We start from the raw sequence: 27,345 nt of genomic DNA, 5'->3' as shown, positions 1-27,345 counted from the left end.
ACAGCACAATCACCGTGTCGTGCTTGACAATAAAACTGATATCCCTGCTCACAGTTCCTGCCCACCCTCAGGCGCTATCGCTGGCCGCCATCCTCGCCCTGTGCGCCGTCAGCTCTCACTGACACCCGGCTTCACCCCCTCGGGAGGTGGACTCCCTTCCACTCTGTCCCCCCGACCCCTGCCTCTGCTCCCTGAGCTGGCTAATCCCTCCCCCGTGGCTCTGGCGTCTCACTCGGAAGGAAGCCGGAGCCAGGGTCACCTGACGGGTGAAAGTCCTCTCCTCGGTGACGCTGCAGCGTGGCACACGGCCCACCGTCACGGCTCTAACACAACCCTTGCTCGGTACTCGGTCTGTCTCTGCTCCCTCAGTAGAGACTGGCTGCTACCAACCCTGCACTCAAGCAGACTGCATACTCTGAAGGGAAACTGCCTCTCACCCGTCCCCCTGAAAATCCCATTTCACGGTCCCAAGTGCCCCTCCAAGCACCAACATGGGTCAAGGAGAACCGCAACAAACATCTGCCCAAAGGAAAAAAACATACAAAATTCCCCAGCACCGTTCATTTTAGCTCATTTCCATTTCAGGTACAGGTATTTTCTATTTAAGCTTCCAAAATTCATTCACGTGCCAGATGCGAACAGAACACACACACTTATTCAGCACTCTGCCAAACCTTGACGAAGGAGTGGTCGAGGAGCTGGCTGGCTGTCCACCGCATCCGGGGCTCGCTCTCCAGGCAGTGAGAGAGGAAGTCCTTCCCTTCGGGGCTTAATCGTTCAGGGATCGGCGGCTTGTGCCCCATTCCCACTTTGTACATAATCTGAAAGTTGTGTTCATATTCATGCCAAGGTCTCTGAAAACAGGAAAAAAAATCAGTTTTCGACACTACATGACCATAAAGAAAAAGCAGCTGCCCCATCTCTTTTTAGGCATCTCAGTATCGATACGTACCAAGGCTGGCAAACTTTTACATAAGCTTGCAAGCCAGGTGGTCTCTGTCACAACTATTCAATTTTCCCATTATAACATAAAAGCAGGCTTAGGCTACAATGTATAAATGAATGGGTAGAGCCGTGTGCCAATAAAACTTTATTTACAAAACCAGGCGGTGGGCATAGTCTGCCTACCCCTCAAGGTGTCCTATCGTCTAGCATTACCTAGATGTCATCGTCATCTAAGACATAAAATAATATAAAAAGTCAATAAAACAAAACCCAACAGTTATCTTACTAGGATGTTTAATATGCTCCCTTGTTGAATAATCGACATTAAATTCTACTAGTGCCAAGCTTATTTTATTACAGTTACAGGGAAATGAGACTCATGGGGGAAAGAACAAAGCCTCCCAATTTATGCACCACTGTTTAGTATTGAGATGTACAGTCTTCAGTGTGAGAACTCGCTCTCTTTCCAATGTATGGCTTGACTGAAATAACAGGTACTGTGGGCACCTATGTCAATGCTAACAGAAATAATACTAGCTAAATATTATTGAGTGCTTATTCTCAGTGGCTGCAAGCTGTATAATAATTTAATTTCCTACTAATAATACTTAAGAGGTTTATAACTTCCTTGCTTTACAACTAATGCTATAAACCTCCCCTGCCAAACACATGACCTTTATACATTTGTACAATTGTTCATCGGCAGTATCTACATTAGAAGACCAATTTTTGAGGATTTTCAGATATTATGTCACATGTGACAGTTTCACTGCCCTTAAAATCGATATGCGCTGTCTGTCCTTCCATCCGTCTCCCAGTGCTCAGTTGCTTCAGTCGTGTCTGACTCTTTGCGGCCCCATGGACTACAGCCTGCCAGGCTCCTCTGTCCATGGGATTCTCCAGGCAAGAACACTGGAGTGGGTTGTCATGCCCTCTTCCAGGGGATCCTCCAGACTCAGGGATCGAACCCGCAATTCCTGCACTGGCAGGCGAGCTCTCTACCATGAGCATCACTTGGGAAGCCCTGGCAACCTCTGATCCTCTCTGACTTGCCTGTTCTGCCTCTTCCGGAACGCCAGAAGGTTCAGAATCATACAGGATGTGGGGTTTTCAGACTGGGTTCGTTCACTCAGCAATGAATACGCGTTTTCAGGTTTCTCCCTGTCGTTTCATGGCCAATGTCTTTTTGTCACTGCATAATATTCCGTTGTGTGGATTATCACAGTTTATCCATTTATTCAATTATGAATAAAACACATACAGGCATTCACATGCAGTCTTTGTGTGGACAGAAGGTTTCAACTTCTGCTGCTTCTCGTATCTGCTTACTTTTCTGTTTTATTTGGAGTTTTGTGCTTTTTCTTTCCTTGGAGGAGTCCTCTGAGTCATGCATCTGATAAACATTTGGTTCCTAGTCTGGCACTTGTTTTAACTTACCATATCTTTCGACAGGTCATGTTCTCTATTTTGCAGGAAAGATGTTCCCAGTATTCATAATGGGAGTGAAGCCACATGACTGCTCTGTTAATGCAAAGTGCCCCCCTCAAGGCTTTCCACCAGGCATGGGCTCTGCTCACCTTGCCAGTCACCATCTCTATGACAACACACCCCAGGCTCCAGATGTCAGCCGCACGCCCGTGGCCTTCTCCTTTGGCGCGAGTGATGACTTCCGGAGCCATGTACGCTTAAAAGCCACAGATACGAGAGGAACGGGTTACAAATACAGCATCATGATTTAACAGAACCAAACAAAACATTAATATTATCTAATATTTCACAGAGAAGAAACAACTAGTTTGTTCAGGGGAAACTTTCTCTCAATTACATAATAAAAAATATTAAGACTTCAAAATAAATATCTCAAAATAATTTCTTGAATGGATATTTTAGGAGCCAAATTAATCTCCTAAAAGAGATTTTGAATGTGCAAATATTCAGATAAATTCTATTTGTGACGAAAAATATGAAATTTAACCTGCAAAAGAGAATGTGAAGTTTTATGACATGTTTCTAAATGATCAAAACAAATAATCACCATTTAAACATAATGCTGTTTTGACTAGGATAGTTTTAATAAACCCAGTGTGAAACACAAGGCTTTTCTGGGAAGGAAATGAGGCCTTTCTTCCCTGCCGTAAGTTTAAGGGAGATATGTGACTTCCCAGTCTGATGAGCACTTTCAGGCGTGGCTCCTCCCGCCTGGCGAGAAGCCCTGACCGCTCCCCATGTCCGCCAACCAGAAGGAGGCGGGGGGGGGGGGGGGGGGGGAAGGGTCCCAGCACGCTGGAGGGAGTCCAGGGCAGAGCCGAACCTCGCTGGACCCACCTGCTGTCCCCAGCGTGCTGTTCACTTCACCAGGCATGGTCTGCGCATTGTTCTTAAGCTTTACTGAGCATCCGAAATCCCCCAGCTTGATTAGTCCAGACGAGGTCAGGAAGATGTTGGCACCTAGGGAGAAATGAGCAGTGGTAAGCCTCTGAAACACAAGGCAGGTGCTTTGAAGCTTAGGTGGTGACCTGAACCATCAGGAACTTGATTCGCAACATTATAAAGATTGGTGAAAGTTTACTCGCAAAGCGTTATCATTAGAAAGATTTTAAGCCTCATTCACAAATGGTAATACAAAGTAAAGAAATTTTAATAACAGTGCAGACAGCTTTGACAAATTCTGAACTGAAACACATGCATAAATTCCAACATTAAAAACGCAGGGAGAGGGACTTCCCTAGTGGCACAGTGGATTAGAATCCACCTGCCGATGCAGGGGACATGGGTAGGATCCCTGGTCTGGGAAGGTTCCACCTGCCATAGGGCAGCTGAGCACAACTGCCGGGTCCGAGCGCTGCCACTGCTGAAGCCAATGCCCCCGGAGCCTGCGCTCTGCAAAGAGAGAAGCCACATCCACGAGGCACCCACGCACCACAAGGATGGGCAGCCCCTGCTCACCACCGCCAAAGAAAGTCCTCGAGCAGCTAGCCAAAAATAAAGTAAGTAATTTTTTAAAAACTCAGGGACACACTTAAAAGAGAAATTACCTATAAATCACAAATTCCTGTGGCAGCAGTTCTGAAGGTGAAAGCTGGTGTACACTCAGCAGTGGCCGTAGCAGGAAGCAAGTGTAATCGAGACCACACACACACACACACACTCACACACACATGCTCTCACACACATGGTCTCACACACATGTGCACACACACACACACACGCACTCTCACACACACACACGCTCTCACACTCACACACACTCTCACATACACATGCTCACACACACACACTCACGCTCTCACACACACTCTCACACACACGTGCACACTCACACACACGCTCACACAAATACGCACTCACACACACTCACACTCATTCTCTCACACACACACACACACATACACACTCACACACACACTCACACACTCTCTCTCACACACACATTCTCTCTCTCTCTGCTAGTCTGCAGAGATGCATCCGAAGCCACCATCAGACTGAGTCCAGGCTGATGGAAAGAATGTTCTGTGCGTGTCTCCTATCTCAGGAGCAGCGCACACACCTGGCTTGTACTCCAGTTGGAACCTGGGGTCACTGCTCATCTCCCGGGGCGGCTCTGCCTCCTGCAGGCTACAAGGCCTGAACCCTTTTGACCGAGCCACACGGCTCAGCCTTCTGTCCAAGGTACCTCCCTCCAAAGGCCATACAGAGCCCTCACGTTAGACAGCCAGCTGCACAATGAGCTGCTGACCCTCCCCGCGCCCAGGGCAGGCGGTCCCCCAGAGCACACTGCACTAATGCATGGTTCTGGAGCTGACTCACAGGCCCTCTCAGCCACACTGAGCTCTAAAGATTATCACACGGATGCACAGGGACGGACTTGATTCAAGGACTCTGAGGGATTCTCTTTATGGCCACAGCCAATGACACTAAGGTACCACTTCCTGAGTGTGGTGTTTGTGTTAGAACAACTGGAAATGGGCTACGCCGTGGCCTCACCCAGAGCCGATGAGGCAAATGCCCAGACAACAAAGCAATGTGGCGGACGGGGTGGGCAGGCAGCGAGACGGGTACGCCGGGCATGCAGGAGCCATTACAGAGCACGGGCAGTTCTTCCACCAGCGAAGCAGGCCCTGGGGTGGCCCAGCCCCACGGAGGCTAATGCCTGGTTGCAAGTCCGGCCATCTACAGTGATGTGTAGGTTGTAGGTTGTAGGTTGGCCTCAGGTTAAGGGAGAGAATGAAATCCTTCAGTCTGGGGTCAGTTAGAGACCAACCTAATTTGTCATTCTACTTATCCCCGAGACTCCCACATACACACATCAGGGGCATGGTGTGGGTCAGATAAACACAAGGGGGGAAGTTCTGGGATAAGATGGCTGTTCCCCTCACACGAGAAGGGCCAGCACTTCCCTTCAGTTAGTGTGACCAAGCTGACCTCGAGCAGAACTCTACACTGGACGAGGGTGGTGTAAATAAACCCTGAAGTCAAAGTGTTTGTCGCTAGGTCACGCCCCACAGTTTGCAACCCCCATGGACCGTAGCCCCCCAGGCTCCTCTGTCCACGGGATTCTCCAGGCAAGAATACTGGAGTGGGCTGCCACGCCCTCCTCCAGGGGATCTTCCCAACCCAAGGATCAAACCCAGGTCTCCTGCATTGCAGGCAGATTCTTTGCCATCTGAGCCACCAGGGAAGCCCCAATACACTGTCCTCTCCCCAAACTCAGCTGCAAATTTTAACTTAGACCAGCATTCCTGATTCACCATCACTTTACATGTTCACAACGGTCACATTCAGATTCAGAAGGGAAAGAGAGGATGTTCTGATCACAAGCCAAGCTCCTGGAAGGAGATGTGTGTCCTGTACAGCTTCTCAATGTTGGGTTCTTTACAGAAGAATGTTCAAAGTAAAGCTGTTTCTGGAGAAGTGAGGGCAGCCACCCTGTGCTGGGCACGGCTGACGACCTGGCGGGCAGGGGAGCGCGGGATCACCTTTAACGTCGCGGTGAACTATGCCATGCTCGTGCAGGACGTTGATGGCCACGGTAATCTGTTTCGAATACAGCCTGATGACGTGTTCTTGAAGCCCCAGCCGCGACACCTCTTCCAACGTGCCCTCGTCACAGTACTCCATGAAGATGTACATCTCCTCCTGCGGGAGGAACCACACAGGCCCATGTCCACCTGGGCGCTGGGTGCAGAGCCTGGAACGCTCCACTGGCCACGCCCCAAGGACGCTTCCTTCTAAGGGTCAGCTACACTGGTCATCCTCAAGTCTGAATTCGTCTCAAAACGGTCATTTCTAACTCCTCTACAAAGAGCGGTGTCTCTGCCTGCCTCCTCTGTCTGGAATTATACAGCTTGTTGGGATAAGACCATCGCCGAATCACAGGTGATAAATGTCTATAACCCTCTGAAATTCAGTCTGCTATATAATCTCAGACAGGGACCAACAGGACTGTCCCTATAAATGTATTATTAAGTACTGAAACACATCCTTTTCAGATATGAATTTATCCGTGAAAAACATTAAAAACTGCCAGTATCCAAATTCCCCAGAAGCTCATATTCCACTAAGAAGCTCCAGGTGATCCTCTTTCCCTCCAAGTGTTTATTGCTAAACACACAGGAGAAAGTAAGCTGAAGTCTTCGCTTTCTCTCATTTTACAATGGTTCTTTAAATACAAACAAAAGGGAAAAAAAATTACTGAACAGTGTGTTCAACAGTGGCTCGGCAAAAAAAAAAAGGGGGAGGGAAAAAAGCAACCAACAGCCGTGTCAGGGGGGCACTCAAGAAATCTTCTGATCGGCAGGATGGGTTTCAGTGCTTTATAATGTCGGGTTAATGACTACGGTCTACAACTTACATTTCAGGAAGGACTCCTCTAGTTTCAGAGAGAAGGCAGAAATGGTGTAACTCATGGAGATTTCCTGATAATTAGGCAAAGTTACTGTGCTCTGAAATGAGAAGACCTGTGATGTAGGACAGGACTCCATCTGCGCCCTCACTGACCGCTCACACCACACAGTGTGATCAAAGTTGGCTTACTCTATGTAGCTCCACACCAAAATACCGAACCAGATTGGGGTGCTTGATGCCTTCAAAGATTTTCAGCTCGTCTGCAGTTTCCTTGATGGTTTTATGGTCGTTGGGTTGAAATCGAATCTGGAAAAGGAAACCGGCTGGTTACTGTTGGCACGGGCAACAGTGAAATGTGCCCCCCAACTTCCGGGCAGGCTCTCTTCCCCTTGCTGATGAGCTAAGCTAGCTTGCTTTAGAGTACATGCTCAGACAGCAGCCAGCAGGATCATTTTCGTAACTGCAGACTGAATTAACCAACCTAAGTGCCCCTTGGCGAGGATGAGGAGACGCTGCAGGGGTTGACGGGCGGAGCTGCACATGCCTGGTGCCCCACGACGGCTCGGGGCACTGGCCTCACCCACCACAGCCCTCAGTGTCTCCCAGGGGTCCTTCCTCGGGTGTTCCTGGCTCCTGCCATTCTACCTCCAGCAGTTAACAGGCTGCTCATTTCTGAACCTTATCACAAATGTCCCCCAAGCCCCCCGACCAAGTGCCCCATGGTCCCAAAGGTGTAAATGCCTAGACTGTGGGAAACATCAGTGTTTCAGACATCTGAAATGGTGCACTGGGGGAGCACTCGGGCCAGCCCTCAGCTAGTGAACCCAAGCCTCGGTCCAAGTGTCCAGCACACAGAGGCTGCAGGGCCGGGCACGCACCTCCTTCATGGCCATCAGCTCGCCGGTGTCGACGTTGATGCAGGTGTACACCTTCCCGTACTGCCCTTCCCCTGTGAACAGGGACAGACGTGCCGCTCTCAGCCACCAAAGCCAGGCCACTCTGACTCATTCAAACGTATAATGCCGTCCTCCCGTCCCGACTCCACGTTCACATGTCCAGAACCGTGCTTACCACAGCCTACTACTGCAAGAGCCAGACTATTTCTGAATGTCCCCTGATAACCCAAGTCTCGGGCAATCTTTTCACTCTGTCTTACCTGTAAATACCTGTAAACAGAATAGAACTGACCGGCAAATCCCAGAAGGGGCCTGAAGGCGAGTGCTGAGCCCCTGGTGCATACTCCGGAGCCCCTTATGGCTCTGGGGGAGGTCTGGGCTGGGGTAGGAGGCGTGGCCAGGGTGGGCCTGGCTGCCATCCCAATGGGCCTCCCTGCTGTCCGTCCAGGCGTGTGGGATGCCGGTAGGATATTCTACTAAGACACCTTCTGAAACATTAAACTAAGGGGCCATATGGCTACTTAAGACTGACAATGAGAATTCACACCACTTATAAAGGATCTGATTCTATTCAGTGTCTTCTGTCCTGACAGCTCTACAAAAACTTCCTGAGGCTCACAGAGTCCTATGTTACAACTGTGTTCGCGTCTTCAGACCTAAATGCTCAACAGATATACACGTTTGAAAGGGGGAAGGTCTGAAACTTAATCAGCTCCTTCTCCACACAATCTATCTCTAGTTATTTAACAGGAAACTGTTTCATCTGGAAATCAATTAATGTTTTTGAAGACATCGTCCCACTGGCATTTGTATTCAGTCCTGCTTCAATAAGGATTGTGTGGGAGTAAGACGTAAAGAATACAGACTAGAACAAAGGAGTAAGATTTACGGAGTTCTCCACTGGCAATTTCTGGAGTTATCAAGCAGAACTATTCCATTTAATGAATCATTTAAACATCTCTTTTACATTGTTCTTAGAACATATCTTACAAGTGAAACCAAAAAATCAGAACCGTGTGCAAACGAGAGGATGTATATTTGCCACGCCTGTCAGAGAAAAAGACCAACCATGGGAGACTTAACCTAAAAAGTGTGACTGTTGTTATTTCTAACAGGGACCATCTTTGTGTCGTGTTCTTGAGTTTCTTTACCGATTTTGTTTCCTCTTTGCCACTTAAAGGTCACCTTCCTCAAGCCAACGTGCATGACGTTGTCGTAAGACTTGGGGGTGTCACAGACTTGACCAATGATGTTTTTCCTCCTCATTTCTCGATACCGCTTTTCTTCAAACAGCCGGACTGACTTCTGAATGGCTTCTATGGGTCCTTGCTTAGAAGCGGTATCTGCAGGGAGAAGCGTAAACTCAGTCATCCCAACAACCATAATCAAGTCGACTTCCAGCAAATAATCATAAAAACAGAGCAGCAGACATTAGCCCTCCAATCAAGCATCATCTATTCAGCTATATAGCACCTGAATTAAAGTCCCCCAAAGCTAACATCTTCAGAGCATACCATCCACTATAGGGAAGTGTGCACACAGACAGAAGTGACTCAGACAGAACCAGTGGCGTCCTCTCCCAAGGCTGCTGAGACTCTGCAGTAACCACCTGTCTGCCTCTAGTCTCTCCCCTCCACTTGCTCTTATTGCTCAGAATTTTCTTCTTGTTTAACCACTCAGTCATGTCTGACTTTCCCACCCCACGGACTGTAGCCCACCAGGTTCCTCTGTTTGTGGGATTTCCCAGGTGGGAATACTGGGGTGGGTTGTAACTTCCTTCTCCAGGGAATCTTCCCCACTAAGGGATCGAACTCACATGTCCTTCGTCTCCTGCATAGTGGGCAGATTCTTTACCACCAAACCACAAGGGAGTCCCCCAGAATTCTCTTACTCAAACGTAAAATCTGATCACATTGTTTACCCACATAATTTATTTCATGGTTTATCCCAAGTTGCTGATCAACAGTCCAAGGCCATCACGCAGGGTCTTTCCAGGCTTGCTTCTCCTGGCCACTGCCCCTGGCCCCACTGCAGTCTCCGGACCAGCCTGACTGAAGAGCCTCCATGGAGCACACCACACCGCACCTCACTCCTCGCCCGTGCTCATACGTCCCTGTCTTCCAGCTGTCAGAGCTCTACTCCCCTCCAGGAAGCTGTCTCTGCTATCTGCTGGGAAGGGAGTAAAGCTTTCCTTTCTCTAGAGTCAGAATGGCTGGAACAAAACCGGGGCTTCACCTTTCTCTAAGTGTTTGAAAATCGACAAGCGAATTACCTTCTTTAGCCATCAAATCCCAAAACAAAAATACCTCATTCAGAGATACTACGAGAACTTAATGAAATCACACACATAAAGCATTTAGCCCAGTGCCTGGAACATGAAAATACTGGGTAAATTTCAGCTTCTGTTATTATCTTTCCTTATTTTTCCATCTAGCCATCTCTATTTCTCCAACTTACTTTACCATGATTTATAGAAAGAAGTATCTTTTACATAGAAACCTAAAACAACTGTTTCATGAAACACTATTACTCTTTCTACACGTGACTGGGTCTCCATTCAATGTGTGCGTGTGTGCTGATTTTACAACAACCCACTAACAGGTCACAATCCATAATGTGAAAAGCTCTCGGCCTCTGCGGTTCTCACATGCAGTACCCTAAGGAGGCATCTAAGAGCCTGAATGTTCTATCGAAGCGATCACTGAGGACTGGGGCGACTGAAAGATTACTCTGAGAAGAGAAATTCCCAGAGATTTATAAAGTTCCAACTACAATCATTTCCTACAAACAGGGATCCCTGTTTCCCTTACCTCACTACATGACACATCGAGTCTACTTGGCAGTGACCGAGGTTTCGTGGCTGTCGGGCCGTGGGCTCCACTGTTAAATGCTTCTGGGAAATTAGTCTTTTCTTTTACAGTAAACATTTCTCAAGATTTCCTAGTCTTTTAAGATGTCTGTGCAAACTGTAACTCTTCCAAGAGTTCCCGAGTTTACTTGACCACAAAGTATTTGTTTTGAAAATTATCACAAAGACCTGGTATCCATGGGAACCACTGATGACGTGAGAGGCCCTGGGGAGACCCCGTTCCCCGCCACTGGGCTCGAGCTGACGAACGCCTCCTGACCCCCAAACCCTACAGGCGCCTCACCTGCCTGGCCTGGCGAATGCGGCTTCACGGCTGCTCCTGCCTCCTGAATGCCCCATGGCCAGTGTGAATACACTGCCCGCGACGGCGCTCAGTCCCGCTCCCCAGCTCCCCCGCGACCCAGGCCTGCCCCGCTGTCCTCCTCACCCCCTGCCCCCCACTCCCTGAACACAGGAGACTTGCACGCTGCAGAGGCTCAGGGGCCGCCCGTGGTCTGCACGCAGGCCCTGGACCACAGAGCCCACCGCTGAAGACTGGCTGTGCAGAGACCTCCCGCACCCTTTCAGGTCTGCCTCCACTTACACCCGTGCTCGCCAGGCTGGGCCGGGCCCGCTGGTCTGCTCTTTAGTCACCGGCCTCCAGATATGTTTCTCCTTCTGTACTTTCCCTCCTGGCTGGACACAGACCTCCTTCTCCTTCAGGGGCCAGCCCAAGCCTCGACCTTCCCTGAAGCCCCACGTGACCGCTCCGGGCCTGGTGATGACCCTCCTGCTCAGTCACACATGTTCCAGAAGGCACTCTGGGGGCAAGCACGGGCGACCTTGGCCAAACGTCTGGCCTCTCAGAAACTTGGATCATTTAGGAAAAGAGACCAGGATCCATTCTGCCTAGGTATGGCTCAAGACTGTTGTGATGAAGAATACGCGAAAGCATTTTGTGCTAGACCACGGCCCTTTCTGCTATTTATTCTTCTGGTTCATACGCACCGATCACCTGCTGTGTATGACAAATGCTTTCTCTCAGCTTCTTAACATAATAAATAAGTGGTTATTCATTTCACAAGTATTTATCATATTCCTACCACGTACAAAGGGCTTCCCAGGTGGCACTAGTAGAAAAGAACCCATCTGCCAACGCTGGAGACGTAAGAAATGCGGGTTCGATCCCTGGATCAGGAAGATCCCCTGGAGGAGGGCATGGCAGCCCACTCCGGTATTCTTGCCTGGAGAATCCCACAGACAGAGGAGCCTGGTGGGCTACAGTCCATAAGGTCGCAAAGAGTTGGACATGACTAAAGCGACTTAACACACACACCACGTACAAAGGATTATGCGAAGGGCCCACCCACGTGACACATAAAATGAACATCAACCTGTTTAAAGAATACAAAACTGAGAAACACACATTCCTGCTCCAGAGGAACTTATAATGATAAGAAACAGGAATTGCACACACACAGCACAGACAGGAAGTGATGCCAGAGGCACAAAGGGGACCATGAAACGTTAATGCAGAAGGTCGCGTAAGTCATAAGCTGAAGTGTGTTTTAGCTGAAACTGTTTGCTTTATGCTTAAGCATTCACCATTCTTCCTCTTACCCTTGGTCTGACTGATCAGCGTCCGAAGTTCCCAACTTCTTCGAGTTGACCCACTTGAATCACCTTTTGGATATGCTGGTTCTGCAGAAAGTGTTTTTTCATACAAACTAATAAGATTTATAAAACAAACAGGCATATTTGATTCAGAGCCAGAATGAAATGCAGGTGACAGTGATGATTAGTGAACCACCAGCCTGTCGTGCCCGGTGATTGATCTGTTTGCTGTGAGTGTGAAAAGCTGTCTCTACAATCATTCAGAGCAAATGGCACCAAACTAAGGAGCCGTTCATGGGTTACAAGACTTTAACTACATTAAGCTTCCACAAGTAACAGACAACAGAGTACTGAGCAGAAACTGGATTTTGTGGGGGGGGTTGGGTGGGAGGGGTCCCCCCTTCCCAAGGTCCTACGCAAGAGCACAGTAGGGCCACAGGAGCAACGGTGTGGTTTCTGGGCAAAGACCCCTAGCTCTGCATCCTAATAACACCTGTCACCCACAAGCACAGTGCCACTTTACATTTTCAAAGTGAGTTAAGAGCGCTCAACAGTTAAAATATCAGCAACAATAATTCTCAAAAATTATTTAGCAACAGAGGGAGAAAACGCACATGTAGAAAAACACCTATATTAAAAGGCCAGCGTGCCCAGCACTGAACCTCTCCCAGGGCTCTGTCACTCCGTGTTCTCAGCGGGAGCCAGTGGTCCGGGACGAGCGGTGAGGCCGGCGGGGGAAGCAGGGGACAACTCTCACTCACCCTCGCGCTCCTCGGTGGGGCTGGAGTGGCGGCTCAGCGACCTGAACTGCAATTCAGCTGCGATGGAAGCCAGGCGGTCATTTTCAGGGACGCTGGAACCCCTGTTTTAACATTTCAAAAATTAAGCTATCAATTTGATAGAACTTGAGAAATCTGTCAGAGTCTTCTAGAGCAGCGATTCTCAACTGGGGGTGACTCTGCCCCCAAGAACATCGGGCATCCGTGGGTAAAGGACTACAGGAAGGACAGCCCCCAAACCAAGACCAATCCACCCAGAGCAACAGCGCCCCCACCGAGACCCCTGTCTCTGGGGCTTGGAAGGAGAACACAGGAGAACTGCCTGCACAATACATGGCTTCATGTTAAAGACAGCAACAAAAATAAAAACAAAACAGTAGCTACTGAAGTATTGCTGACGTGTGTGGAAAGCTCTCTAATTTAGGCCCAGGATGGATTAAAATTAGGAGCCAAATCTGGCTGATATTTAAGATGATCATCACATTATATTCAAGTACTTAATTCTATTTAAAGTGCTAAAATCATTACATGATTCACAAGAGCTCAAGTCTCTTCAGGAGCAAGTGGAAGGGAATGCCTAACCATTTCTTAAGCAGTAGCCAAGCAAAAGGGCAGAAGAGCAGGAAGCTTAACATGTAAAGGGCAAAGCTAAGTTGCGGCTTTTCCAGAAGTGTTCAGCAATCCAGAATGAGTCCACAAAAGGGTAAATCAAGTCCAGAATTAAATAAGGGCAAGCGTTAAATTATAATTCAAATCATCAAAAATAAATACGGTGTTAGTTTATTAACTAGTTTAGTGCATATTTTTTTAAACGAATGATATAATGAAGTATGGTAGCTTTTATGCTCTTTTTTATTACAGACTGAGTAGGTTTAAAGCAACATGGTCTACTGGACAGACATTCACAAATTATGAAGTGTGCAAGGCTTTTTTTTTATCTCCCTACACTCTCAAATCTAGTGCAGTCCGTGTTAAGTCTGGAGTGAGGAGGACATCTCCTGCAATGTAGTTCATCAAGAAGTCTTAGTATCGTTTCATGGAAAAAAATCACCGATGCTGAAGTGAAGAAAAAACACCCTCCTCCTAAGCTGTGCCAATCCTGGGACCACGGAGAAGCCACCAACATCCCTATCTTCCTGCTTTCCCAGAGAGGAGGTTAGCCAACTCCACATCCTCAGATTTCTCCCAGGGCAACAGGCAAGAAAACACACTTCAACCAAATGGTGTATGAGTGAACGCCTAATGGCTTGCTGCAGGGGGAGCAGGAGTCTGCAGACTTCAACAGTTTTTGTGGTCTAACAACTGACTTGCACAATTCCTGAAAAATAAACAACCGGGTCTCGCAAATCAGTTAAGAGATACTCCAGCAAGCAGAACACTGGAAGATTATTTTCTTGACAATGCTAAGATCACGGAAGCCCATTTCCTAAGTCAAACCGTATCGAATCAAAGTGTTGATCGGATGCCGTGGGGCAAAGTAAAAATTTCCCTGTGGCTGACATCTCTCTAAGGCAGGCTGCCGAGGTCAGGGAGCCCGGGAACCACCCTGCTTCCCCAAGCCCATCCTGGCCCCGGGTAGTGCAGAGAGCCCGTCTGGAAGCACCATGCGGCCCCTGCATGGAAGCCTGGGAGGCTGCGGCAGAGGTTCAGGTTGGAGGGCTGCAGGGGGCTGGCCCCACGGCCCCCGACCTCCCGTCACACACACTGCCAGAAGTACAGACCACTTGACTCCTCGGTGAGGAAAGGCCTTCAGGATGGCGCATTGACGGTAGTAAAACGTCTACATCTCAAGGACTGTCTTAAAGGATAAACGAAGAACACTTCTGAAATGCTGCTCAAAACATGCTTGAGAAACCACCAGGGCAGGGCCTGAGACTAAGGGTGGGCACAGGCCGCCTGCACAACAATCTGCTTCGGGGTACGCACCCCTGACTGACAAAAGCCAGAACCCAGAGTTCATGAAACCTTCAGTTCTGGAGACATCGGTGGGAAGCACAGTGCTGGCTGAGTGTTCTCAACTATGACTGTGTTTCAGGGCTCATCGCTTCCCTAACTGAACCAACAAAAAAGACAGCTGCAACCCCCTACACGGCCATGAAGCACACGTGGAAACGTCTGCTGTGAAATGTTCTAAACATGAAAAAGACAGGGTCAATGGGAATTTGTTCAATGTTAATTGTTAACTTTTTTTTTAGTTGACTGCTTAAGCTGTAACATACTTGGGCTTTTTTTTTTTTAGGTTATAGACAAACATTTATTACTAAAAATTAGGGAATATTAATTATTTTAATGCATGAGAAAATGGGAAATATCTGTAGACATTTTAGACTGCTATAAACTAAGTCTAAAAATATCTTCGTCTTCATGTTGATGTATGGCAGAAACCAACACAATATTGTAAAACAATTATCCTTCAATTAAAAATACCTTAGTCTGTTTTAAATTCTAAAACCACGTGTCACCTTTCTGCCAACACGCTAATGTTTCTCCTTGGGAGCAGGATAAAGAGCACCGAGATCTTTCCCAGTGTCATCGTTTTTGTTCAGGTTTGTCTGTCAGCATCCGTACGGGAAGATGAGAAGACTGACCGTCCGTTCTGTCACCAGGCACAAGGGTTGATTAAGAGCCACCAAATGTCCTCTCTCCTTTAAGCATCTGAGACGTTGATGAGATCCCCTACACGCCGACCCCCCTGCCCCACCACCAAATAACTCGGCAAAAATGGGAAAAGCTGCCACGGCCTCAGTACTGACACACAGGCAAGAGGCTCACGTTTGTCTGGAGCTTGCCAAGCGTCTGACAGCTCTCTCTAGTAATGATCTAGTCTCCATACGAGATGCAAAACAAACCTCATGAAGTGGTTTCCCACACCACTATAAACTACTTCTAATCCACGACTGTGGAAATCAGGAAACTGGATTTGAAAAGTGATTTTAAAAAAAAAGATTAAAAAAACAAACACAAATCACCACCACCACTTCTATCTATAACCTAGACAGAAGTCAGCTTTGAGTGACCCGAGGAACTCCTCAGGAAGGCACTGCATCTGCCAGAACTCTCCTACCACGGGACCAGGCTCTTTTCACTGATTCTCCCTGCACGGTTATTATCGGCAGAAACTCGAGTCATTTGGGTTAATGTTTGTGCCAAAGAAATATAAAACTTGGGCAGATAATCTACTTGTGCTGGAGCTTTGGGGCCACGACATCCCAAGGAGGGCCCCTAAGCATCGCCCGACCGCACGAAAGCAGCCCCACGAGCCCTGGACACATCCCAGAGCCGAGGTCACTGTAGGAGTGCGGGGGTTGGGGGGTAGGGGGCGCGGAGGCCACCCAGTCTCATGGGCACCGCACCGGGGCAAGGGGTGGGGCAGACTACCTGGTCTCATGGGCACCGCTGATGGGCTTGGGCGGTGCTGGGTCGCTGCCCGAGGGGCCAGGACGAGCGGCGGCAGGCGCGGGCGCGGGGCTGCCGAGGCTCCGCACATCCGCGGGCACGCTCCGGGCGCTGGGAGGAGAAGAAAAGCTTCAGGAACACAGGCGAGGAAGGGGATGGGCTCTCACGTGGTTTCAGGAAAAGATAACACAGGGTGAGGAAGCAAAAAATCATGTTCAGACAGAAATGCAAATTGCTCTTTGAGATTCAGGTCAGGTAGTAGCTCAGTGGTAAGGAATCGGCCTGCCAATGCAGGGAACGCAGGTTCCATCCCTGGGTCGGGAAGGCATGCACCCCACTCCAGCCTTCTTGCCTGGAGAATCCCACGGACAGAAGAGCCTGCTGGGCTACAGTCCCTGGGGTCGCAAAGAGTCGCACACGACTGAGGCAACTGGGCATGCACGCACATGAAAAAAAGTAACCGATTTCAAGCTAGCTATTTTTAGCAATAATTGTCCTTTCCTAGCCGAGCACTGTGAAAAATAAAACTAACTTAAAAGCTGCTTGACCCTCAGGGGAGAGCAAGGCTCACCACTCCCACATGCAGAAAGGCCACCACGTTGGAGGGAAGTGTTCTGAATGCACGAGAGTTTCCAACTCACTCAAAGTTTAAGTTGCTTCATAGTTACACACACACATAGAAGTCAAGACTGGAAGGGTCGCTCTAGTTTTTATCTCCAGCTTTTAAAATGACATTTAGTTCTGCTTTTCAAATGTTTACCACGCTATGCACACTCAAATTTGTTTTCCTAAAGTTATTTTTCGAAGAAAGAATTATTCCAAAGCTGGAAAGCATTTAGTAGCCGGCAGTTAAAAATAAGCTGAGAAACAAAGTTATCTTGAAAGGTATAAGTGTGCTTTAAATTTGCAAGTCTTATTCTTTTGTAACTAAGGCAGAGTGGTGTGTCTTCAAGACGAGGAAAATAAGAGCTTTTAAAAACGTATAAACAACACAGAAAACAGTATCTGGTATCAGAGCAAGCATCAGCAGCTCTCAGATCGGCATGCACATCAAAGAAGAATCTGTAAAGCAAACAACCACACAGGCACCAAATACCTGAATCCCTCTGGAGTTGGGATAATCAGGTGAGGGTTAGGAGGGTCGCTATGGCATCGAGGTACCTTCACAGGACGGGGGCTATTCCGATGAATGGCTGTCAGAGAAAAGAGTGACAAAAACAACTTGTTAAAGGAACCAGCAGAAAACTGTCAGAGCAGGCAATTCAGTGGAGACAGGAGGCGGCTTACTTTTGCTGGTGACCAAAATAGAACCATTTAAGTAAGTAGGAAAATCATATTACACATACAAATGCTGGGAAATGTCACTCTTTGGAAGCTAATAAAGTTATATTACACATTCAAACTTTTCTCCACCAAAACCATTTTTTAAATCCTGGAGTGAAATATATGTAATATATGACATGCGACCCATTGAGGAGACAGATGAAAATGTGGTTTATGCAGCATTTCTTTACTAAAGAGGAGTCAAGTCGTCCCCACTTTTAAAGAGAGTCTGGTCGGGTGACTCTTCAATCGGCTCTGAGCTGAGGGCAGGTCACTGTCATTTTCCTGAATACAGGGAGTTTAATTCCTTTAAATCAAACCAGGAGGATGGGCACTGGTTTAAACTGACTATTCTTTTCTTCTTTTAAATATTCTGGTAGAGGGTAAATGGGGATAAAATTTTAAACACAATTTAAAACACACCTTACCTAGTAACTACAAAAATGCTGACAATTCTTATTTTCCCAATAACTAAATGTAACTAGGCATGAATATGATATATTTTGTCTGCTTGTCCCTAACAGGCTTTCTTCTGACTTTTAACTTTGTTTTAACCTTCCTTAGTTTTTAAGTGTAAGTGTGTACGCTGCTCAGTCGTGCCCAACTCTTTGCGACCCCATGGACTGCAGCCCACCAGGCTCCCCTGTCCATGAGATTTTCCAGGCAAGGATACTGGAATGGGTCGCCATTTCCTTCTCCGTTAGTTTTGAAAAACACCGTATTTTCTCTTCATATGCTAACGATTTTAGTCTACATATGTTTTATTCCAGTAGTCATGTACAGATGTGCGAGTTGGATCATAAAGAAGGCCGAGTGCTGAAATATTGATGCTTTTGAACTGTAGTGCTAGAGAGGACTATCGAGAGTCCCTTGGATAGCAAGGAGATCAAACTTGTCAATTCTAAAGGAAATCAATCCTAAATATTCACTGGAAAGACTGCTGCTGAGCTCCAATACTTTGGCCACCTGATGTGAAGAGCCGATTCACTGGAAAAGACTTTGATGCTGGGACAGATTGAGGGCTGGAAGAGAAGACGAGAGGAGACAGGGGGTGAGATGGCTGGATGGCATCACCAACTCAATGGACATGAGTTTGAGCAAACCCTGGGAGACAGTGAAGGACAGAGAAGCCTGGAGCGCTGCAGTCCAAAGAGCAGGACACGACTTAGTGATGGAACAACAATGTTTTATTCTAAATATGTTTCACCCTAAGTGACGTGACTTCCTTTTTCATGGTTTCTGTTTACTTTTAATAACATTACACAGGAAAGAGAAGTACCCAAACTGGAGACATCTAAAGGGAAAATGTGAAAAACAAAAATCAAGGAAATGTTCAGAAGCAATTTGTATCTATGGCTCATTATCTCAACTATTATAACCCTAGATGGAAGAAACTCCAGGCAAATTCAAAGACAAAAAGAAAAAAAAAAAAAACAGATCTGGTTAAGAATGGTGATGTCTTTAATTCAGCAGACATACGGAGAACCACTGAGTCAAAAATTACTACAAAAATTTCCCATGAAGGTATAAAAGAGACATCATTAAAACACAGACAAGTTTAACATTCCCCCTGCATGAAACAAAACATTTCTTTTAAGAGTATGTGTATCTCACTGCTATAAAGCTGCTATTTCATTGAAAAGAAAATTCAAATGGCCAATAAACACAAAAGAGATGCTCAGATTTCACAAGTGGTGAACATTTATGATAGAGATGCTCTTCACGGCAAAACTAACAAAACACGTCAGGAAATGATGGGAAGACTTGCAGCAGTCTTTCCCTGATGGATACAAGGCCACTGAAGAGTGAGCTGGACCCACAGGTGCTGACATGCAGGGATTTCTACAACTCTCAGAGATTAATATCCAAAGTGATCCAATTTTTACACAGTAAACGAGAAGGGGAAGAAAGCAACAGTGTATATGCTCGTGTGATTACATGAGCGATAAAGAAAGGTGCGGTAGAATGCATCTGTGTACTTAAATGAGTGCAGAGAGAAAAACAGAAGGTTCTACACCAGATTGCTATCATCTGGATGCGATGACAGAGCATCCGGCCATTCTCAGGGTGACAGAGTCGAGGGGGAGGAGAAAGCAAGGGACGACAGCAGTGATGCACTCTCACACTCATTCATTTCTCATGAGGACAGAGCACACGACCAAAGTGTAAGAGTCCTGCCATGTGCAGAACAGTACAGTTCACAGAATGCCATCACCTCACCGAACCCTCCTCAGCAACTGATTTTAAGCACTAGAAGAGGAGGCTCAAAGATGTTCAATAAGCAGCCCCAGGTCACTCAACTCCCGTGACCCCTAGGGCAATCTGGCTCTCAGGCCAGTGAGGGGCAGGGAGGACAAAGAACACCTTGTGTCCACAGACAGAGCCACGAACCGACTGTCCCACCAGCGGCGCGGGGAGCAGCGCGGCAGTGACTCACACCGACAGCCCCTGCTCCACGGGGAGGAGCTTTCCTCTCTTGTAACGTTCTTCTACATGTTCGTTTTCTACGTGCTTTTTTTGCACTGCAGTTTTCTTCTTCTATAAATAAAATGATTCCTCATGCAATAAAATATTTTGAAGAAGTAATTTTTACTTCAATAAATCTGATAAAAATATTTTAGAGAGGTAATTTTTACTTTTGAGCAAACTCTGAGAGATAGTGAAGGACAGGGAAGTCTGGCATGCTGCAGACCACAGGGTCACAAAGAGTTGGACACGTCTGAGTGATTGAACAACAACAATTTTTACTGAATTACTGATCATGTATTCTTATGGAAATGTTTTAGGAAATCAGAAACTCAAAGTATTTATGATAATATGCTTAATGAAAATTTTGATGATAATATGGAATGTTTTATATAAAATGTTCAAATGGTTTTACAAATGATAATTCATTTCATAGAAATGAGAAAAAGCCGTACAAATTGGGTGAATTTTAAAGATACAGAAATCAAGCATTAAAACCTAGTCTACTAACTTTTAGTAGCTAGCAAGCACCCTTTAAGATAATGCTTTTGCTTAATAAATTTACCATTTATGAATTATTTTACTTTGTGTAATCGAAATTGTTAAAAATGTCTAAGTTTTCTTTTCTGGTTATTACACATAAACATAGCTTTGCTTTTGTTTACTATCTCAAGAATGGGGTAAGATAGCTTTTTACTGATATTCTGCTTTAAAGTTTTAACATACACTGCAAGACTATATATTAACTATAACTGAAAACTGTAATTTGAGTGTATTATTGCATGACAATTTTTTTTCTTTTTTAAAATAAAACAAAACAGGAGTGGGATAGGGGGTGGGGCAGCAATTAGGAATCTTCTAGTTGGGAAGATGGGTGAAGAATATGGGTATCTGGGAAAGCTGTTAAGAAAATAAACTCATCCTCCTTCCAAAGGTGAGGAAGCAGGGGCAGAACAATCACACTCACCACCTGCAAGAAATGCCTTGCTTCTTAACAGGAAGTGTTTCTCCAAGTCTCTCCTCCCCAGAAGGAAAGAGTTTAAGGGGGAGAACGGAATGAATGGTGATGTAAAAAAAAAACAAAAAAAAACAATTATTTAATACTGCAGCAAGCACTGACCACCTTGGGTTCACATTTTAATTTTCTTGTTAAATTCAGAAAAGCTACTGTGGAGTTCTATATGTATAACCTCATTCCTGTAACTTTCATCATCATTTTCCTGAATGTTCTTAGTCTCCAAAGCATTTTAAATGTCTGCCGTATCGGGACAATGTGCTCGTCCCAGGAGAGGCGCTTTTCCTGCTTTCTTACCAAAGTACAAACCTGTAATAGGGCTGTGCGGCTTTCCTATCACATGGCCAATGCACTCATTCATCAGGGCTTGCAAACTCTAGAAACCGAAGGAAATGGGGAGGAAAAGAGAACAAAACGTACACTTTCTCAATCATATAAGTACAGGGCACAGATTAAGCATTCGGCATATTTAAAACAAACATGCTTTCCTCAAATAAACATTTTCAAAATTAGTTTAAGAGAAAACAGGTATGAACACAAATTAAACACACACTGAACGTAATTTAAGATAACACAATACACAATTCCATTTTTATAAGTGAAAGCAAACTGGCGTGCAACTCCCCACAGTGCAATGACATGCACAAGCAGAGGGCTTCTCCTGTGATCGTTCTATGTGGAGGCTGAAATGAACAAGTCTGAACAACGTCTTCTTGATCCAATAGAATTTATTTGAATACTGGTAATAACATTTAACATTTGGCATGATGCTCTAAAACACCCCATGTGGGACTTTCCGGGCGATCCAGTGGTTAAGAATCTGCACTTCCACTGCAGGGGGCGTGGGTTTGAGCCCTGCTCAGGGAACCAGTGGGCAGCCTGGTGGCTCGGATGGTAAAGAATCTGCCTGCAATGCAGGCAAACTGGGTTCGACCCCTGGGTCAGAAAGATCCCCTGGAGAAGGAAATGGCAACCCACTCCAGTACTCTTGCCTGGAGAATTCCACGGACAGAGCCTGGCGGGTTACAGCCCATGGGGCCACAAAGAGTTGGACAAGACGGGGCAACTAACACTTTCACCTTCAGGGAACTAAGATCTCACAGTAATGCATGGAAGTCAAAATAAAAAAAAGACACACACTGAACTGAAACAGCTATTCCTCGCTCTTCATTAAGCTGCTAAAAAGCAGCACTTTATAAAATACAAAACTCACACATATTTTGTAGGTGCCAGGCTGCATAAACAACTGTATACTGACTTGGTCAGCTCAACAGCACTGTTATAAAAAGAGCAGGGAACGTCCTTCTCTGCTATTAGAGTGCAGTAAGGTCTCAGCATTAATATTACGATTAGGTGAAAATATTGAAGAACCACTCTCTATGTTAATAAAAAAAACTACACAATCAGAAACAGAGAACGATCGACTTGCTTTTTAAGGAAAAACGCTTTAGAATATCCCATACCAGGAAGTCGTCTTCTGGCAGAGCAGAGATGAACGAAGGCTCGATGGCTTGCAGGAAGTCAAAACCTTGAGTTGCCCACCTGTCACGCAGAAAAGTTCAACAGTCACAACAAAACAACCGAGCGAGCGCCACAGCCGTTTTAGTCTACTCAATGCTGAAAAGCCATCCCATTGGAAAATTATTACCTAGGACAAAACACATTCGTCTCTATCTGCCCCGTGTTCAGTACAATTAGAGGGCGTTTTGAGAAAGACGAATGGCTTCTTAGTAAAGGAACTGGCTACTGATTTCTTTTCCATTTAACACTAAATAATGGGTGTAAACTTTATGAGGAAAGTAGGAAAGAAGATTAGCAATTAAAAAGACCTGTCCAGGAAGAATGTGAACTGCTTAAAGATAACTCATTTTGGAACGATTACAAAAGAAAAAGTATTTCAAGAGTTATCGGAGTTTCTTTGTGGATAGGTTCATAAAAAAAAAAAAAACTGATTGTCAAAGAGTTCCAAATGCTTTCCCGTCATGTGCTCAGAAACCCCCATAAGCATCAGAATGGGGTGTCTCCAGCCCATACAGGGCTCAGGAAGGAGCCATCCTGCGTGGTCATTACCTGGGTCTCGTCCCTCTGCCGCTCTCACACTTAGTCAGGACGTAATTCATCCATTTCCGGGCAAAGCTTATATACTTGTCTCCTATCTTCTGTTTAAACTCGCCAGACATCAAACGAACAACTTCTTTATGATACTGTAAAAAGATTTCATGTATATCAAAATTAAGAAGAAAACAATTACACAAATACTTAACACACTGTATAATGCTGTTTAATTTTTTTTCTAAAAACAAAAAGCAAAAGCCAGTGAACTTTACATATGGTAAAAAGAGTATGAAGAGTTACAGAGAAAATAATGTCTTCAAGTGCAATTTCACAAAGGTCTTACTCATAAGCTTAAATCTAAAAACTGGGTAACTATCTGACAGTTTAAAAGTAACCCAACATTTCTGACATCCAGCAAGGGTGTAAGATGACATTCTGGACTAAGCTGTGATTACAATCATGGGATCATGAGATGTGCCGTGCAAGATTCCCAGTGCTTTCTGTCAGTAAGTTACAAAGCGGTGGCCAAACCGTACTGTGCTTTGCCTCTTATTTGGTACCTACCTCGAACCCGAAATTGTACCCTTGGATCATGGCTTCTCGGTAATACTGCTGCAGTGTAGCAGACTCAGATTCATCAACTTCAGCATCAAATTCTGAAGTGAACATGTGGTCCACTCGGTCAATGGCATCACTTATTCGGTTGCAGAGCTCTAAGGCATCATTCTAAAGAATCCCAAACCATGATTAATCCGAAACGGAACAGATCACACGTCTGTCCTATTTTAGAGGAAGATTCCTTTCATCATCACACAGACACTGACCACTGTGATACGGTACAGTCATATTTATTTTGGTTATTCAAAAGTAATGATGGAAGAAGAAAACAAGTTTGGTGTTTTTACTTGTTTTAGGTATTCTTAAGGCCTGATGAAATACAAGAGCAAAACAACCCATTTGAAATACCATGCCTGATTACATGGTGGTCTTTGAATAGATGCTTACAGCCCAACATTTCTGCACATCAACCACAGCTGTGTCTCCCCTTGGTGCTTGCTCAAGTGTTAGCAGGATTTCAGCGCCATAGAGTAAACTACTGATATGTTTCTAAGAGACCTCTACAGTGTTATGAGTCACACTGTCCTTCTCGTCCCCCTCAGGGTGGTTCTCAGCTGGGACCAATTTTGCCACCCCAGGGGACACGCTGGAGCGATGCTGGAGATAGTTCTGGCTGTCCAATGTGGGGAGGGGTGGGCAGAGACTTGTGAAACCTACTGGCATCCACTGTGCAGAGGTCTGGGACGCTGCCAGACACCCTACAACACACAGTGTGTGCTGTGCTTAGTCACGCCTCACTCTTTGTGACCCCGTGTACTATAGCCCGCCAGGCTCCTCTGTGCATGGGGGTTTTCCAGGAAAAAATACTGGAGCGGGTGGCCCTGTCCTCCTCCAGAGGATCTTCCCAACGCAGGGATCGAACCCAGGTCTCCCGCACTGCAGGTGGATTCTTTATCATCTGAGCCACAGGACAGTTCCCCAAACAATTACTGACTGGCCCCAAGGGTCAACAGTAGGGGGTTGGAGAGCCCTGCCCTAGCACAGGTTTTGTTGTCTTCCCTAATCAACAGTACAACAGCTCCAAACTCGGTTCCCTTTCCACTCACCCTTCAGTTCAGTTCAGTTCAGTTGCTCAGTCGTGTGCTCAGTCGTGTCCGACTCTTTGCGACCCCATGAATCGCAGCACCCAGGCCTCCCTGTCCGTCACCAACTCCCGGAGTTCACTCAGACTCACGTCCATCGAGTCAGTGATGCCATCCAGCCATCTCATCCTCTGTCGTCCCCTTCTCCTCCTGCCCTCAATCCTTCCCAGCATCAGTCTTTTCCAATGAGTCAACTCTTCGCATGAGGTGGCCAAAGTACTGGAGTTTCAGCTTCAGCATCATTCCCTCCAAAGAAATCCCAGGGCTGATCTCCTTCAGAATGGACTGGTTCGATCTCCTTGCAGTCCAAGGGACTCTCAAGGGTCTTCTCCAACACCACAGTTCAAAAGCATCAATTCTTCGGTGCTCAGCTTCTTCACGGTCCAACTCTCACATCCATACATGACCACAGGAAAAACCACTCACCCTTAAACACACACAAATGTAATGACCCTTTCCCAACTGGGACTCCAGATGTGCTGTGACACGGGATTTCCCAGTGCTGTTTAAGTCTGGATGTTGGTCAAAACTCAATTTGGTGATGTACTCTCTGCTCTTTCTCTTTTCTTTTAATGTTAGCATATTGAAAATAAGCTAGATAACTCTCTAATGAATATCTATATTATTTATTTGTACATAACAAGCAGCTTATTTTGTTAACAAATCCTTTGAACTTGAGACGAAAAATGAATGCTTTCGGCAAAACATTAATTGGCGCTGTGAGCAGGGTTTGTGAGACAAATGCCACTCTCTAAGGAAAAAGAGATTAAGCTTGATGAAGTTTTTATTCCCAGTTGGGATGATTCACCTTATTGCTCGTTAGCTAGCGAATGGGACGTATTCACTAGATTATGTGAGAACGAACCTTAAATTAAAGCGGGCCAAACTTTTAGAGGGCTTCCCTGGTAGCTCAGCTGGTAAAGAATCCGCCTGCAATGCAGGAGACCTGGGTTCGATTCCTGGGCTGGGAAGATCCACTGGAGAAGGGAAAGTCTGCCCAATCCAGTATTCTGGCCTGGAGAATTCCATGGACTGTATAGCCCATGGGGTCGCAAAGAGTTGGACATGACTGACCAACTTTCACTTTTCAAGCGAGTTCCCTATACTGTATTCCAAAATCTTCGATGACTCTCTGGGGCTTAGAATATGAAATTCAGAATCTCCCAATGGTCTGATTTTTGCCCACCTGATTTTTTACCAGCCGCATCCCCCACTCCTTCCCACTGTATATATCAGGATCCAACCAAACCAGACTGATGCTCTGTGAGTGTTCTCATGACCCTGATCCATGGACACCACGCCCCAATGTTTCTCTCACTGGTACCTTCCCAACCTACACCTTCAGAAATCCTCCCCAGTTGCAGTGCCTCCACGGCAGCAATCCCCAGCTGCTACTGGGAGGACCTAGTCTCCCCTCCTCTGTGCTGCAGTGTGACAGGTCAGATCCTTAAGGCTACACACTTTTCAAGCCCAAGAATAATCAACATCGTATACAATTCTGTACTCTCCAGAATTCATTAACTCAAACTAAAAGAAAAAACAAAAGTCCCCTGCCCTGGTATTAGAATGGGGTGATAATCTATAAAGGGGCCTTTCCTGGTAGCTCAGTAGGTAAAGAATCCGCGTGCAATGCGGGAGACTTGGGTTCAATCCCTGGGTTGGGAAGATCCCCTGGAGAAGGGAACAGCTACCCACTACTATTCTGGCCTGGAGAATTCCATGGACTGTACAGTCCATGGGGTCGCAAAGAGTCAGACGTGACTGAGCGGCTTTTACTTCACAATGTATAAAGGAGAATGTTTACAGCTAAATAAGGCGAAACAGACTGGCAGAACAAAAACAAACGTTTATCAAACTACTTGTAATTTCAAGAAGCGCTTCTTCAGGAAGCAAAGCTGTGATGTGACAGAAAACTGATGGCTTGTGGGACAGTGATGGATGAAGTACAAAATAAAAAGTGGGGGAAAATGGGAAATAATGGGAAGAAAAGGCAAGGCTCTAGCTTGTCATGAACTCTGAAGGCCTTTCTGCCTGTCCACAAGCCACAACTGGCTTTCTCTATTATCATCAATTTGACTGAATCATCTATTAAGTGAAACAATAAATATTTTTTTTAAATTACACGTTTTTGACAGACGGTACCTCTAGTAAATACTGGTAACTGCTAAAGGAGAAATAAACTGGGTTAGGAAGGAGGAGACCAGGTCCAATACTAACCAAACACGTGACCTTGAGAAGTCACGTAACTATTCAAATTTTCACCCTTTGCAGTTCTACTGTTCCACTGTCCCAAGGAAGATGCAGGAAAAATTTTACTTAGACATGGGAAAGTGGGAAGAGGCAGAGAAGGGGGAGGACAATTTAAGAGTTCAAGTCCCTGGAATACTTAGGTTAGAACACACCAACTCTTCCCTTGCGTTGTACCAAATACAAATAAATTACAGCTAAGATAGAGGTGAGGATG

General features: G+C 46.1%; 1 protein-coding gene across 4 annotated transcripts in view; it reads right to left on the bottom strand.

Annotated features, from left to right (window-relative positions):
* The window catches only part of MAP3K4 (mitogen-activated protein kinase kinase kinase 4), a 105,126-nt gene that overhangs the window by 1,654 nt on the left and 76,127 nt on the right, over positions 1–27,345 (bottom strand). Inside the window, exons 12-26 of one of the 4 annotated variants that reach the window (XM_002690377.7) lie at positions 23,746–23,907; positions 23,197–23,330; positions 22,590–22,668; positions 21,436–21,502; positions 17,419–17,515; positions 16,305–16,433; positions 12,909–13,009; positions 12,154–12,234; positions 8,837–9,028; positions 7,668–7,738; positions 6,979–7,095; positions 5,922–6,081; positions 3,271–3,393; positions 2,523–2,629; positions 675–854 (exon numbers count right to left, since the gene is read on the bottom strand). In XM_002690377.7, the coding sequence (XP_002690423.4) occupies positions 675–854; positions 2,523–2,629; positions 3,271–3,393; positions 5,922–6,081; positions 6,979–7,095; positions 7,668–7,738; positions 8,837–9,028; positions 12,154–12,234; positions 12,909–13,009; positions 16,305–16,433; positions 17,419–17,515; positions 21,436–21,502; positions 22,590–22,668; positions 23,197–23,330; positions 23,746–23,907 (1,800 nt within the window). Of the gene's footprint in view, positions 1–674; positions 855–2,522; positions 2,630–3,270; positions 3,394–5,921; positions 6,082–6,796; positions 6,888–6,978; positions 7,096–7,667; positions 7,739–8,836; positions 9,029–12,153; positions 12,235–12,908; positions 13,010–16,304; positions 16,434–17,418; positions 17,516–21,435; positions 21,503–22,589; positions 22,669–23,196; positions 23,331–23,745; positions 23,908–27,345 lie in introns of those variants that run through there. The other 3 variants (XM_059889979.1, XM_005211105.5, XM_059889981.1) reach the window with 3 other exon arrangements.

This window comes from Bos taurus, chromosome 9 (genome assembly GCF_002263795.3).
Source record: "Bos taurus isolate L1 Dominette 01449 registration number 42190680 breed Hereford chromosome 9, ARS-UCD2.0, whole genome shotgun sequence".
NCBI lineage: Eukaryota > Metazoa > Chordata > Mammalia > Artiodactyla > Bovidae > Bos > Bos taurus.
Note: the sequence above shows the minus strand (reverse complement) of the source record. Positions and strands in the feature narration are given on the sequence as shown.